Raw genomic sequence first — 17,363 nt, forward strand, 5'->3', positions numbered from 1 at the left:
ATGCTCAGTCAGTTTTGGAATTGCAGGTTTCACGAAGTTGCCATCCGTGGTTGTAGCCATGATTGAAGTCTGCTACTTCTCTTTACTTGCTGCACACTTAGCTCTGATACCAGATGTTAACACAGAAAAACGATTTCATTATGCGTAGTTTATTAGAAATTGAAAAGGTCAAGTTTATAGACTTAGCAATACAACAGGCTACCTAGAATGTAGGAAAACTGACTCACACTAACAGCACATCCTAGAAAATAGGAAACTGACTCACACACACTAACAGCACATCCTAAATGTGAGCAAGAAAATAGGAATTGAAAGCAACACTAATTAATTAAAAGAAACTGACAGTGAAATAATTTTAAATTCAAACATGACTTATGAAGTAACTAGAAATGTCACGAGAAGGGGGTTGAATAGTGACCCTTTTAAAATCTAGATTTACCTTAATAAAAAACACAACCTCTCAAGGAATCCTTGGAGAAGAATGGTTAGAGTAAATCTCATATAATATTTAGTGTAGTGTGTGTAACAATGTGATTAACAATATGTAATAAATAAATAAATAGAGTAGAGTTTAAGAGAGATCACACAAGAGATTTATCCTGGTTCACCAATGTGGTTAGTCCAATCCCCACACCTTGTGAGATTATCCTTTATTGAATCTTCTTACAACAACTTTTTCTTCTATGTATTCTTAGCCTCACCAGGCTTACATTTCTGAATGGTATAGCTTACACGATAATTGGTTTTGTATATCTTTGTTGTGATATACTTTGTGATCTCAAGATGTTTACAATAAGTTTCTAGATACTCTCTATATGGCAATGAGTATATGAATTGACACTCTGAATAATAATATGATAACTCTAAGATTTATGTGTTCACTATTTGGTAGTGAATATTGAAAGTGATTTGAAGAGTGAATGATAACTTTGGCTTTATGATTTTGGCTTTCTTTGTATGCTGCAAGAATTCGGTAGTGATATGAGTAGCTAACCCTCAATGCTAGGGGGTGTCCCTGATTAATATTTGTGATGATTTTGAATTCCGAATTTCAGTAATATATTTATCTTTCACGTTCAATTTAATGGTATAAGGTTTTTAACGCTTTCCTCGTCGGACCAACAGGATTGATATATGACTAACAATTAGGATGGACCTCCATTGTTAGGGTTTTTATACCATTAAACTATAGTAGATATCACCTAGAACTAGGGATACCCTATAGTAACCGGAATATTCTTGATAATTCAAATGCTTGATTTCATCATAATTCGCTAAGGAATTAGGCTTTAGGATGAATGTTCAAAGGTTTGCCCACTAAGGACTTAGGAGCAACCACCCTTAAGAACCGGTAATTGATAAGTTGAATTTTGTTATGAAACAAGGGTTCAGAATTGTTACATGTTAATGCACACACCTACCCTGGCATGTTACTCATATTTGGCCAAATACATCTTTTACTTTTATTTGCAATTGAATTCATAATTTCTAAATCAAAAACCTCCAAGGCTTTGTGTTTAATTGAATTGAAACATAACTCTGTATTGGTACGCAGTCCTTGAGATCGATACTTTGGGATTTCCTATTATTACTACATTGACAGATTAGTACACTTGCTAATTTACCGATCATAATGCATTATCGTTAACATTTAAAACTTAAGTATTATTATCACCATATTATTAACACGCTTCTCGTGGAATATGCAGAGATAGAGAGAAATCAGAGTTACCTAATGCTCGATATGATATATGATGCTGCAAAATAGTTGAAGTAATCATAGATGTAATAGATAAATGAGTATATTTTTATGATCAACATGTAGGTTCTTGATTTTCAACACCGTGCGTTTGGGAGGGAAATTTTGGATATTTTGAAAAAGACGATATTTTGAGAGCCATGGTTGAAACTAAACATTAGTATCTTCATCTCTTGTATTAAAAATGAAACCATTTTTCATCACATCCAGAGTCTTGAGAATGATTTTCTATGTAGGCGAATCATTTTTTATATCGAGGATCATATTACCTTTAAGGAGATATTTATATTCCAAAAGCAAGACCTAAAGTTTATGTCAGGTTTCACTAAACTTCAAACATGTTTTCTTAACAAAGTAGTGTTTGTAAATGGGTCAGACGAATCCCTAAACCACCTAAATTTGTAAGCTTAATAATTTTGTTTCAACCAACCATATGCATGGATTGATCTATTTACATACTAAACAAAAATCCTCATAACTTTATCCAAAGTCTCACAGACATATTGAAAACCAACAAATTAGCATATTATAAGTAGGTAAAAAAAATAAGAACAAACCTGACAATAGTGACACACCCTAACTTATTCAAGAAATCCTCAATTAGGTGGTCAGTTTGAGGCTCTCATCAAGTACTTGGAAATGTACTTGAGGTACATAACCTTCCAAGACTCAAAATCATGGTTAAAATGTCTAGATTGGGAGAATTCTGGTATAACATACATGATACTGCAACTTAATGAAAAAGATATTTGTTATTGTCTTAGTTAAAGGATAATTTGAACAAAGTAAACAAGTAACAATGGCATAAGCTGATAAACATAGAAGAGACTTGAAATTCCAAATTGGGGATCAAGTATTGGTATAAAACTACAACTATATAGACAGAACTTTGTGGCTTTAAGGATGAATCAAAATTTAGGAATATGATATTTTGGGTCTTTCTCTATCACCAATAGAGTTGGAATTATGGCTTATAAGTTGAAATTTTGTGCTGAAGCTAAGATACATTCAGTGTTCCATCTTTCTCAATTGAAACGCGCCAAGGAAAATGTTAGTGAACCATATTTACCTTTGCATTTGACTACAAATGCATTGTACCTAATACTAAAACTTGTGAAAGTAATGCAGATAAAGACATCAAGAGGAATGATAGAACAAGCTCTCACTTTTTGATACAATGGGAAGAACTAATTAAGAATTTAATGCAAATAAAGAGTTAATTCTTGTATCAACTTCATATATCCTTTGAACCTTGAATGAAATCTGGTTATACTTGTCCAAAAAACAATACTGCATAAAAATCTAAAATAAAATAGTACTACTCTCAACGACGCTTGTACAAACAAGGTTTAAGTGATGGCCATTCGATTTCCTTCCTTTTAGAATTTTGCTTTCCCTTTTTTGTGAAGTAAAACAAAATAAACATTTTATTTGATACGTCGCTTTTGACAGAGCTAAATCCTAGCTCGGAAATAGCCTTTGAAAACTTCTCTGGGTCTGCTCCTCCATTATTTGGATCAAACCTGCTCTTTACTTCTGCAATCAAAAGCCATCCCCCTGGCTTCAGCACCCTGTATGCTTCTTCAAGGTAAGTTTGATAGTTGGTTCCCATCAATGAAAGACAAAACACAGCAACATCAGCAGAGGAAGAGTCTAGTGGAGTATTTGCCATGTCACAAGCAATTACATCGGGATTGTTGGAGACAAGGTCTAGAGAGAAGACGGTGTTCTTCACGCTTTTGGAAATGAGTGCTTCCCCGCAACCAAAATCAGCAACAACAAAAGAGGGGTTCTGTTTTTTCAGCCACTTAATAATAACATTAACTGGTTTTTCTGGCCAATTCGACATTTGTGTTTTGTACCCTTCGTGATACAAGTTAAATAGATATGAATCTTCCCGGAAATAATTAAGTGCTTCCTTCCCGGTGCAAGTGTAGAGCTTCTCGTTAATCATCCTAAAGTGACCACCAGACAACCTTGCTCGCATCTTTTCGAGAAAGCTGGAAGATCCATTTGACTTTGTAGACTTAGTAGTAGAAGGTGATGTGATCTTTTGCTCCTTGTTACTTGTTGATTTCTGGTTATTGTTCGATGCATCATTTTTGCTGTGTCTCTTTCGCTTTTTGTTGGTCATTGCAACAGTTCTAATTTCTTTTTAGACAAAACTCAGCCTCCTCTTCCTTTTCTTTCTCTTACACCCAAAACTAATGCTACTCAATGCTTCGTGCAGCTACTGGCCTAGGGTCATAAAAAAGAGAAGACTCTTATATATCAAATCAAATTGGGAAATAAAAACAAATCTTATAAGATATGAGAAGAAACTACCCAAAAAAATAAATAAATCTAGATTTAAGTGATAAATTTATTTTTTTGAACTTGAAAATATATTGAAAACTTCCATCGACACAAGATGTGTGAGGTAAAAATAGTCTTTATACAAACTGCACCACGCAGACCCAAAAACAAACAGAGGGGCGCAACCAAAACCAACAAGAAACCACCAAAGATGACGCTCTCAAACACTAACATGCAGTCATGCACCTAATATATTCAGAAGAGAAGTAAAAAGCAAGGCCTGGCCACTGCCTGACAATACATAACGGAAAAATGAACCACAGGCAATAACAGAAGCCTGTCTGTCATGAAGCAAGTCACGGGATATGCCACAGCCTTCTCCCGTCACAACAGCAGCAGCACGACTTAAACCAGAACCAAACAGACCGGAGAAACCTATACTGTCAAAAAACCCAACAATTTCTGATCTAGCCAAAACACCCTTTAGCACTAAGAGGAGTTCCTCCTTAAGACAAAAGTTGGGCTTGAACTCCACACGCCACTGTGCCCTCTTAAATGCAAATATTCAATTAAGATACCAAAGACACAAATGGAGCCTAAGTGACACACCGACGACTCCAAAATTTCCATAACTACTGACTTTGATTTTATACTCTAAACATACAACATCATCTAAGTTATTTCAAAAAATCCAGTCATTCCTCAAATTCCAGATTTCCTAAATTACCGCTTGTCAAATCATACTTAACCCTCTAACCACCTTTGACCAACCCAAATCCACCCACTAACCACCTCTGAGATTACTTTACAAAGAATAAACCAAATTATATCTAATATAAAAACCAACTCAAAATAACAAATAAGTTATATATGATAAGTGAACCTAATAAGGATTAGTAAAGTGAAAAAAACACATCAAATTTAGGTACTGAAGAGAAAACCCTAGAACCATATAAAATTACACCACAAAACGCAACCATTGGTATCAAAACACAAATTCGTGAAACAAAAAATGCAGAGCCAATAACCTAGAAAGTGAATTAGAGAAGGAACGAAAAAAAAAACAAAAAAAAAACGAAGGAAGTCGCAGAATTTCCATACAAAGAATATGTTGAATTTGAGTTTCTCACCGACTGTGTGCTTGAATCGCAGTGACGACGGCTGCATGCAGATTTGCCAGGTTAAACCAAAAGGGAGAAGAAGCAAACACAAACTAACAAATACAGCAGCCCTTCGAGGCCAAAATGTGAAACAAAATAAACCCTAGCCAAAGCTTTGTTTTGTAAACTTAATTTGTATCAAGGATAATGCTAATATATGCCCGCACATATAATATAATTAGAAAATATTAAATGTAATTAAATACAATAAAATTATATTTAAAATTTTGATACATTGAATTAACGTGTTTCAAGAAAATATTACTATAAATAATTCATTAACTTATACTTTTTGGACACATCCGCACATGTTAGCTTTTCCCTTATATTAAATCATTAATTTAATAATTATATTTTAAAATAACTAAAATAAAAACTACGGAAAATATCATCAATCCATGTGATTTTAACAAAATAATGTGATAGTGTCATGTCACTAAAATGGATAATTAACAACTCATTTTACTTTTGACAAAAATTTAAAGAGTCCAAATTAATCCTTAAAAAAAATCATATATTTAATTCTTTGTAAAATTTAATCGAGATAAATTAGTTTTTTATTAATTTTTTTTAACTATGACTAGATTGTCATATGTAATATTTTGTTGACATAGAATTATTATTTTTTATTTTTAATTATTTTTAAATCTAAATAATATTCATTATCTTTTTTATTTAATTTAATTATTAAAAAAAGTTAGATGGAAAAAAAATCAAAATTTTGAACTAAATAGGGTTGAATTAAAGACCCCTTAGTCATTAGACAACATTCTCGAACTAATAAATTTTTTATATTTTAACTTACAAATAACACTTATATCAGTCATTTTCTTATTACTTTATAATTATTAGCAATACTTAATATATTTTGATAATAAATCTTCAAATTAAATTTACATATACTAAAATCACATTTAAATATTGTTCAAAATCATTTTATATAAATTAAAATTAATTTATAATAACATCAAAAATAAAACTCACACGTTTAAATAATTTATACACACTAAAATCACATTTAAATATATTTCAAATTCATTCTTATTAAACATAAGTTTATTTATAAATATGTTATTTTTAAGAAACAATTATACGTTTTGATAATAAATCTGTAAATAAAATTCATACCCACTAAAATCACATTTAGATATTATTAAAACACATTTAAATAAAAATTTACATTGTTTGAGTTCAAACACGTTTTAATAGTATTTGAATATATTTGGTTGTGTTTTGTAAATAATTTAAACGTACGGATTTTATTTTAGATGTTATTAGAAATTAATTTTAATTTATATACAATGGTTTTGGAAAATACATAAATGTGGTTTTCGTGGGTGTGAATTTTAGTTGAAGATTTATCATCAAAATATATTAAGTATTGCTAATAATTGAAAAAAATATAGATATAAGTGTTAATTGTAAGATTAAATATGAAAATAAATTGGATTAGTGGTAGACAAGATCGCCTCCAGACCAAGAGGTCCTTGGTTAATGTAAAATTTTGATTTTTTTTCCAACTTTCTTCAATAACTAAATAAAATTAAAATAAATAAATAAATAAGAAGCTAAATATTACATAGATTTAAAAGTAATTGAAATAAAAAATAATAAATCCACGTCATCAAAAATAATACATATGACGGTTCAGACACGGTTCAAAAGTAAAAAAAGAACCGACTTGAGAAAAATATTAAGGGAGGGACTAACATAGCTCGACTAATATGATTAATTTATTATAGAATTATTTATGTTAAATAAAAATGAATCCAAAAACAAAATAAAAAAATTCACCATTGGTCGACAAATATGGGAACCTCAAATATTTTGTTGTTCAAGGAAAAACACATTCCGCGTAAGGGGAGAGAGAGTCAGAGGCTCTAGTAGTTATATTACACGTTTGGATGGTGAAGGCTGCTCACAGTGGGGAGTAGCCTTTGTTGGTGCACAGCAGAACAATATGAACAAAGATGAACTAGATGAAGTTGGAAGAGAGAGAGAGAGAGAGAGAGAGAGAGAGAGAGAGAGAGAGAGAGAGAGAGAGAGAGAGAGAGAGAGAGAGAGAGAGAGAGAGAGCTGCAACTAACTTTTATTCTATTGGAAAAACGGTTACAAGGATGATTCTACATTGTTCTCACACTACTAACAACGACAAAACAAATGCAATATATATACAAAATCATATTGTGCCAAATTAATTAAAGTCCAACACAAGATCAACCAGACTAACAACAAATACATTTTGAATGCGCAATTACACTTCAACATCATCCCTTAATTCACATTTAGAGCTAAAATCAACAACACCAATTACATTCCTGAAATTAATGAAATGTTCAGTCTTGACATCCTTCGTCAGAACATTTGCAAGTTTTTTCTAGGTGCTACAGTGCACAACTTCTAGCATTCATTTTGGACTTGATTCCTCAAAAAATGGAACTTTGTGTCAGTGTGCTTGCTTCTCCCATGCAACACTGGGTTCTTGGCAAGGCTTATGGCAGATTTGTTGTCAATCATCAACTTCACATGCTTCATCACCTTAATCTTCAGATCCTGCAACAAAGTCAGCAGCCAAACAACTTGACACGCAAACAAAGCACCTGCAATGTATTCAGCTTCACAAGTTGCAACGCAACCGCGATTTCCACCGTTCATCTTCTATATTGTGCAAGAAATCACTCATATTTCATTAAACATTTGTGTCTTCCGATCTCTTGAAATTAAAAAATGTGATTCCAATACAATTTTGATCTTTAATTCACTATAAATTAAATGAATCTGAAATCAAAACAATCACACATCTCACGTACACCCGTGTTTCCCTTCTCATGCAACACTGTAAATTGGGGTTGTTTAAGGGATTAACTCACGTGAGGTGAGAGAATCTTCAAACGGTTGACGCTTGTTTGCAGGCCAAGCCCTGGGCTTGTGCAAGAAGTGCCACAACACAAGGCCTCGAATAATTTGGGGCCTTAAACTATTTTTTTGTTACAAATAAACACAATACTTTGTATATATTATGCCTGTGCCAAAATTCCTCAATTGCTTCAAAGTGGCGCAGCGGCCTGGCAGGCCTTCTTTTAGAAGGAGATCGTGTAATACTCCTCTAATTCCCCGCGGCAGTTAACAATTAAATCAGAGTAACATGCAACAAGGGTGTCACAATTCATAATAAAATAAACATTATTTTGTCACTGTCATGCATTCACCAAGAAACATCTTATCATAACTCATAATTCAAAATATCAAGTTTACACAACGGAAATAAATCGTCAAATTAGCATCACATCATCAATGCATTAATCCTCAAAATAAATTAAACAAATAGAGTTATTAACTAAAAACTCAAAACATCGCGTTCCCCAGTGTTACATCTATCAGAGCATGAAACTTGACGCTAACTAACAAATCGACTCATGAGCTAATCCTCACCAAGTCGAAACGTCGTTATCCTCAATCTGAAAATGACAACAAGTAAGGGTGAGTCTCATCACAATTAACCAATGTCATTGCATTATAAACAACAATATATCATAGTTATATCATTCACCCAATCGTTTCATATTCAGACGTTTCATCATCACACATTCATGAATCATAAGTCATAACATAACATACATTAATCATAGTATAAAAGTCATGCATATGTATGAAACTGACACTATGCATGTGGTACCAACATCATCAATGGGAATGCCCACCGACCGATCTAACCTCATCAAGATACGACCCTGCTAGCACAAGTCCACACAATGGGAATTATGCCCTTCACTGAATCCCCACGTCATCAGGATTCAGCCCTCAACAATGATCATGAATGAATGCAAACATATATAAAACATACTTATATCATCATCATTTTATGAGTAGCATCATCTCATACTCAAGTCATCATCTTCAACATCATCGCTATCAAAGCATGTTTATATATACATTAACATCATTCAATTAAATCATACATCAATCAATCATACAGATTATTTCATTTGATTCACCATAGTCCAAACGACACTCAAATCAGATCAACGGTTCAAAAGTTACGCATCATCAAACTTTCAAAATTCACAAACAGCAAAATCAGCACTTCACGCTGGCCATACGCGTATCATACGCGTACCAACAGGGCCAAATTTCCACAAAACACAAGCCATACGCGTATCATACGCGTACGAACAGAATCAAATTTACACACAAATACATATCATACGCGTACCAGGCCTTCATCATACGCGTACCAGGCCTTCATCATACGCGTACCAGCAGAAGACGCATTTTGGTGCGTAACAGGGAGCGTACCATACGCGTACCTCCCCCCCTCATACACGTACCATACGTGAATGGGCAGAAGTTCCCAAAACCTGCAACTTACCCATTCGTCTTCCTCGCGACTTCACCTGTTACAGCCTGCGATTTTGGATCTAAAACAAAATTTCTGCACTCTTAACAGTATAGGATTCATCTAACATCAATAGTATATGACCCTATATTCGATTTTACTCATTCACAACCTAATTCTACTCAATTTATTAGGGATTCACACTCATGGATTTCAATCTAAGGATGAACACAACAGCAAAATCAGAATACGGAAACTCATTGATCTAAACAGCATCCCTAATCAACATTATCATTCGTAACACAATAATAGAGATTAATTGGAGAGTCTCTCCTTACCTTTGCCAAGAGTTCTTGATTGGTCTCTCCCTCTACAATTCTTCTTTCATGTTCTTCGTGTTCCAACTTCTCTGTTCTTTCACGTTCTATCCTCTTTCCCAATTTTCTTCTTGTTTTATGAAAAATAACTTTAATTAGAAAAGACTTTACTAACTCACACCTCCTTTCTTGCTAACATCATACATTGGCCCAATGCCTTAAACCTCTTATTTTTCTAATTTTATTTTCCATAAATCAACATAATTCTAATATTAATTCAATTTCCAAATTAAGTTAAAATTAAAATATACGGGTGTTACAACTCTCCTCCACTAAAAGAGTTTTCGTCCTCGAAAACATACCTCAGGTAAAGATTTCTGGATAAGAATCCTTCGTCTGGCTCTCTAGCTCCCAGGTAACATTTCCCCCAGGTGGTCCTCCCCAAGCTACTTTGACCAAAGCTATTTCCTTGCCATGTAATTGCTTCAGCCTTTGCTCTTCAATCCTCACAGGTAAAGTCTCAACCGTCAAGTTGTCTTTCACCTGTACATCATCTACTTGAATCACATGGGACGGATTCGAAACGTATTTTCTCAACTGAGACACATGAAACGCATCATGCAAATTTGCAAGCATCGGCGACAAAGCAATACGATAGGCCACTTCCCCCACTCTTTCAGAAATTTGGAACGGACCAATGAAACGCGGTGTCAACTTCTTTGCCTTCAACGCCCGACCAATACCTGTCATAGGAGTAACTCTCATAAACACATGGTCTCCCTCTTGAAACTCAAGTGTTTTCCTCCTCTTGTCATGATAACTCTTATGTCGACTCTGAGAAGCCTTCATATTCTCCTGTATCATCTTAATCTTTTTCGTAGTCTGTTGTACAATTTCTGGCCCGATCACAGCACTCTCACCAGATTCATACTAACATAACAACGTTAGACATCTTCTACCATACAAAGCCTCAAACGGAGCTATACCAATACTCGAATGATAACTATTGTTGTAGATAAACTCAATCAAAGGCAAATAACTATCCCAAGCACCTCCTTTTTCCAACACACAAGCACGTAACAAATCTTCTAATGACTGGATCGTCCTCTCAGTCTGTCCATCCGTCTGCGGATGATAAGCAGGATTCAATCTCAGTTTCGTACCCAAAGCCTTCTGCAAACCTTCCCAGAATTTAGACGTAAATCTCGGATCCTTGTCTGACACGATACTCGAAGGAATACCATGTAGAATAACTATCTTCTCAATATATAACTGAGCCAGCTTCTCCATCGAATAGTCCATTCTTACTGGTATAAAATGTGCAGACTTCGTCAACCTGTCCACAACGACCCAGATAGCTTCACAATTCTTAACGGTCCTCGGCAAACCAGAAACAAAATCCATTGATATGCTATCCCACTTCCACTCAGGAATAAACATCGGTTGCATAAACCCAGACGGCTTATGATGCTCGATTTTTTACTTCTGACACGTTAGATAAGAATACACAAACTCAACAATTTCTTTCTTCATTCCAGGTCACCAAAACAACTTTTTCAAGTCATGATACATCTTGGTAGCACTAGGATGAATACTTAATCCACTACGGTGTCCTTCTTCCAGAATACTCTTTCGAAGCTCAACAACATCAAGAACACAAACTCGATCACCAAACCTCAACATACCATTCTCGTCGATTCTGAATCATCGCCTTTACCTTGGTTAATCGAAGTTATCTTATCAATCAACTCAACATCAGCTCAATTGGTAGTGGGAATGGAATGAACATGTACTTGAACCCTAGGGTACAGAGTTCTATTTCCACGAAAGACAAAAACTCTACTAGTGAGGGGGTAGAGAAGATCGTAAGGTAATAGTGCTGGAAACGTCGAAGGCTCGGGCTGTTACAGATCGCGTGTTCTACCCTTGTCCACGCACATTTTTTATTTAATTGATCATTTTAAAAAAAAAATTACTTACAAATGATTGGTTGTTTGGAACCTCCTATTAAAACTTCAAAATAATATAGATTTTTCTATCCTACATCAATTCACCTTTAATTGTTTTATATATTTTTTATTTTTGTATTGTTAAAAATAATTATGAAAGTAAATTTGAGTCTATCAACCATCATAAACCTTCATAATTAAATATTTAAAAATTCATTATTATATCAACTCACTTGTTTTTAATATGTATAGAAAGATATACAGTCATTATATATATATATATATATGTGTGTGTGTGTGTGTGTGTGTGTGTGTGTGTGTGTGTGTGTGTGTGTGTGTGTGTGTGTGTGTGGGTGTGTGTGGGGGGGGGGGGGGGGGAAGAATATCAAATGAGAGCATTTTTAAATGAGAGATGAAAAAGAAAAAATATCAATCATTTGATTCATCAAGAGAGAGAATGTTAATACATTAATGAAGCTATTAATTTCTCTCTCTTGATGAATCCAATGGTTGATATTTCTTCCTCTCATCTCTCATTTAAAAATACTCTCACTTGATATGCTCTGGAAAGAGAAACCAATCTAGTTCATTAAAATCAACAAATTAAAATTTAATGGTCGTGATTCATTGTTCTCATTTCTCATAATAACCAACTGTTCTCACTTGAGTCATCCCCTATATATATATATATGTGTGTGTGTGTGTGTGTGTGTGTGTGTGTGTGTGTGTGTGTGTGTGTGTGTGTGTGTGTGTGTGTGTGTGTGTGTGTGTGTGTGTGTGTGTGTGTGTGTGTGTGTGTGTGTGTGTGTGTGTGTGTGTGTGTGTGTGTGTGTGTGTGTGTGTGTGTGTGTGTGTGTGTGTGTGTGTGTGTGTGTGTGTGTGTGTGTGTGTGTGTGTGTGTGTGTGTGTGTGTGTGTGTGTGTGTGTGTGTGTGTGTGTGTGTGTGTGTGTGTGTGTGTGTGTGTGTGTGTGTGTGTGTGTGTGTGTGTGTGTGTGTGTGTGTGTGTGTGTGTGTGTGTGTGTGTGTGTGTGTGTGTGTGTGTGTGTGTGTGTGTGTGTGTGTGTGTGTGTGTGTGTGTGTGTGTGTGTGTGTGTGTGTGTGTGTGTGTGTGTGTGTGTGTGTGTGTGTGTGTGTGTGTGTGTGTGTGTGTGTGTGTGTGTGTGTGTGTGTGTGTGTGTGTGTGTGTGTGTGTGTGTGTGTGTGTGTGTGTGTGTGTGTGTGTGTGTGTGTGTGTGTGTGTGTGTGTGTGTGTGTGTGTGTGTGTGTGTGTGTGTGTGTGTGTGTGTGTGTGTGTGTGTGTGTGTGTGTGTGTGTGTGTGTGTGTGTGTGTGTGTGTGTGTGTGTGTGTGTGTGTGTGTGTGTGTGTGTGTGTGTGTGTGTGTGTGTGTGTGTGTGTGTGTGTGTGTGTGTGTGTGTGTGTGTGTGTGTGTGTGTGTGTGTGTGTGTATTAAGTAAGAGCATTTTTAAAATAGAAAATAAAAGGATTAAATTCTAGCCATTGGATTGGATATTTGGTCTCAATGAAATTATGTGCAAGCATAGACAATAAATGTTCATTAAGACCAAATATCAAATTCAATGGCTAGAATTTAATCCTCTTATCTCCTATTTGTATGATATCTAAAGCAATTAATGTCCTACACAACAAGGCCTTTGGAGGTAACTTAACTCTTAAGATAGACATCAAGAAGGCTTTTGATACCATTGAGTGGATTTTTCTCTTAAAAATTCTAAAGAAATTTGGCTTCAATGATACTTTCTATGGGTGGATAAATGTTCTTCTAAAGTCTGCAAATTAATTTATTTTCATAAATGGGAACTTAGAAAGCTTCTTTGACTGCAAAAGAGGGGTTGGACAAGGTGATCCCCTCTCTCCCCTTCTCTTCTGTCTAGTTGAAAAAGTTATTTGTAGGTCAATTGACAACCCGGTGACAAGTGGAAACCTGAATCTTATTAAAGGACCTAGAGGCACCTTTGTTCCATCCCATATTCTATATGCAAATGATGTGATGATTTTTTGCAAAAGCAAGTTATCCAACATTTAATCCCTAGTGAACCTTTTCTCTAGATATGCAGATGCATTAGGCCAAGTAGTTAATACTAACAAATCAACCATCTTTGCAGGGGATATTTCTCCGCAAAGACTTGCTACTCTTGCCCTTTTACTAGGATTCTCAATTGGAACCTTGCCTTTCATCTATCTAGGTATCCCTATTTTTAAGGGCAAACCTAAGACTTCTTTTCTCCAACCTATAGCAGACAAAATTAAGTCCAAACTTCCAGCTTGGAAAGCTTCTCTCATCTCAATGGCAGGAAGAGTACAGCTAGTTAGAAGTGTTACTCAAGGTATGTTAATTTATATCTTTATTGTTTATGCCTTGCCAATCTCTCTTCTCAAGACCATTCAATCAAGAAAGAGCATTACATATGTAGCAGGAACATTGAATCATGAAAGAGCATTATAGTAGCTTGACACAAAGTTTGCAAACCCTTTGAGGAAGAGGGTCTAGGGATAAGATATATTAGATCCATCAATGATGCTGCAACTCTCAAGCTCCCCAGGGACCTTTTTCATTCTGACCTATAATGGGCCTCGTTCCTAAGAAGTCGTGTTTTTAGAAGCAAGAGCACTATCAATTACCATATTTTTTCCAGTCTTTGGAGTGGTTTGAAGAGAAATGTTGGTTCCATCACTTCTAATCGCAGTTGGCAGCTGGGCATTGGAGAAAAAAAATAAGTTTCTAGAGTGATGATTGGACTGGTAAACCTTTGACTGAAATTCTTCAAATCCCCCCTCATATTCGTGAGCTTGAAGTCCAAGGTTGCTGACTTTATTAACTCTGGTGGATAGTCCTTCCCTGCTGAGATAATTGAGCTATTTCCATCTATTCCAAATCTAATAAAAAGATGTCAATATCCTACTCTTTCCTGGGCCATATTTTCTCATATGGAACCACTCTTCAACAAGAGATTTAACCATGAATCTTGCCTATAGTTTCATATTCCCTCAAAATATATCCTCTTATTGAAAATTCTACACTCCAAAGTGTCTACTGATGATGTTATTGTGATAAGAGGTATTACCATTGCTTCACAATGCAGCTTATGTTTGACTCACATTGAAACAATGATTCACTTATTCTGCTTTTGTTCATACGCTCAACAAATATGGAAATGGCTTAGTAACGTCTTAGAAACCCAAATCAACTTTTCATATATCTTTTCCATTCTTCAAATCACCCAAAGATCCTTGTCAACTCAAGTAAAAGTGATCGTTCTTCCTTCCATCATCTTTGTTGTCGACTCTATTTAGCAAAGCTATTCATTGGAAAACCTCTATTAACAATGTAATTTCCCTAGTATCTGGAAACACAACTAAAGGAACTACCTCATCCTCTATGAAGGAGTTTTGAATCCTAAAAGCCTTTAAAGTTCTTATTCTCCCGCCTAAAGCACCTAAAATTTGAGAAGTGTTTTGGACTCCTCCTACCAATTCTTGTATTAAATATTTTAAATTACTCTTTTACATTAATGAAAGTTGCACCACATCAGGACTATTCAATAATTAGATAATGAGTCAGTTATTCTCATTTTAAATAAACCAACCATAATGTGATAGGTGGCTTCATCGCATTGACTATTTTTTAACTTTAATTTTTTCTTTTCTTCTTTTGATTCAATTTTCTTCAACTTTCATTTTAAATTTTCTCCTTTTGTTTTTCTAAGCATTAATAAAAAAAATTGAACCCTTTTTTATGGAATGAAAGAAAAATATTGAATTTTTAAAACACAAAATTTAGTCTCAACAAAAAACATAAATAATTTATGATTATTAAAAAAATATTTGTAGTTATTAAAAAGTAATTCATAGTTATAACATTAACAAATTATTTAATTAAAATATTTGGAAAATTAACGAGTTATTATAAACAAAACACCTTTTTTATTTTATAAAATTAATTTTATTTGAGTGATAAAATTTTTATTTTCAAACGTTAATTTTTTTCTTTCTCTGTCTCACAAATTCTTTTTTTTTTTGCTTCTTTTTGTCTGATTATTTAATACAATTGAATTTATACAATCATTATTCATTTTAAAATAAGTAACTCATTTCAAATTTATATGTGTATCTGAATACATTGTATACCTTATCAAATTGAATAATACTCAATAGCAATGTACACAACTAATTTTTCATCTCACGGATCACTATCATGATAATATCTATTTCATTTTAATAACAATTGTCTTTATTTGAGAGATAAAATATTTATTTTCAAATGTAAATTTCCTTTTTTTTCTTTATCCATCTCATTGGTTCCTTTTTATTTTTGTACGATTATTTAATACAATTGAGTTTATATGATCATCGTTCTTTTTAGAATTAAGTAACTCATTTCAAATTTACATGTATAACTAAATATATTTTATACTGTATCAAATTCGATAATTTTGATTTCACGGGACAATATCAATACAATATATATTATTTTTAATCAACATTAATTGAGTTTATATAATCATTGCTCATCTTATATTTAAATAACTCATTTCAAATTTACATGTGTATCTATATATATTTTATACCGTATCAAATTGGATAATAATCCCTCCAGTCCTTTTTATAAGAGACATCTCACCTTTCAAGATTCACTAAATAGTTAATGTATCTAGACAGTATTATAGATCAAATACATTAATTATTCAATAAATCTAAAAACAATTTTTGGCTTATAAAAAGGACCGGAGGGAGTACTCAATAGTTGTATAAACAAATAATTTTTGGCTTAATTATAATTTTGGTTCCTCTATTTTTTTTAGTTTGATCCGCCTATTTTATAATTCAGGATTTTGGTCCTTTTTTAAGTTTTTTTTTTTTTTTTAAATTTTAGTCCTCCACTTTATTTAAGTGTCATTTTACATGACATGGCAGTTGAATAGTTGAATTGATGATGTGGAGTGACTTAAGTGAACAAGAAACAATTTCCACATCATTTATAATTATTTTTTACTTAATTAATATATAAAAATATTAAATGAAAAAATTAAAATAAAATAAAATAAATTATCTTAAAGATTCTTTTAAAATGATTTAATTTAATTTTTAAATTAAATTAAAGGTGATTTAGAAATTTAAGCTGGTCTTTTAAAATCGGGAGAAAAAAAATTAACATGGATTTGTTTTAGAAAACAAATTTAAATCCATGTAATTTTAATATTAATATTATAATAACTTATTAATATTTATTTACAAATAAATATTAACAATTACAAATGAATTATATTATTTATTTATTTATTTATAATTTTTATTAACCTTTTAAATGCAAATGCATTAAAACAAGTTAGTTTCAACTTAATGTGTTTTCATAAAACTTAAACTTGAATTCTCAAATTCATATGGTTCAATTCTGTAACAAACCAAAAGAAACGTACTCCATATTTAATCATCAACATAATAGCATCAAACATATCAAAATAACCATGATAAAGTAAAAGTAAAAAAAAACATTTTAATTCTTTAACAAGTCAAAAGAAACACACTT

General features: G+C 33.3%; 1 protein-coding gene across 2 annotated transcripts; it reads right to left on the bottom strand.

Moving 5' to 3' along the window:
• Window positions 1-3,054: 3,054 nt before the first annotated feature.
• LOC131604462 (ribosomal RNA-processing protein 8) lies at window positions 3,055-5,329 on the bottom strand. 2 transcript variants are annotated; one of them, XM_058876899.1, is made up of 2 exons: window positions 5,185-5,329; window positions 3,055-3,997 (listed from the first exon to the last, which is right to left on the bottom strand). In XM_058876899.1, exon 2 carries the CDS (start codon window positions 3,891-3,893, stop codon window positions 3,084-3,086), a length of 810 nt encoding a protein of 269 aa, XP_058732882.1. In that variant the 5' UTR covers window positions 3,894-3,997; window positions 5,185-5,329; the 3' UTR covers window positions 3,055-3,083. The 2 variants fall into 2 exon arrangements, with proteins under 2 accessions (XP_058732882.1, XP_058732889.1); XM_058876906.1 differs by having other exon boundaries at window positions 5,156-5,304.
• Window positions 5,330-17,363: the final 12,034 nt, after the last annotated feature.

This window comes from Vicia villosa, linkage group LG1, assembly GCF_029867415.1.
Source record: "Vicia villosa cultivar HV-30 ecotype Madison, WI linkage group LG1, Vvil1.0, whole genome shotgun sequence".
Lineage (NCBI taxonomy): Eukaryota > Viridiplantae > Streptophyta > Magnoliopsida > Fabales > Fabaceae > Vicia > Vicia villosa.

Coding starts and splice junctions, on each gene's coding strand:
- LOC131604462 (XM_058876899.1), bottom strand. CDS start 3,893: ATGACCAACAAAAAGCGAAAGAGACACAGCAAAAATGATGCATCGAAC.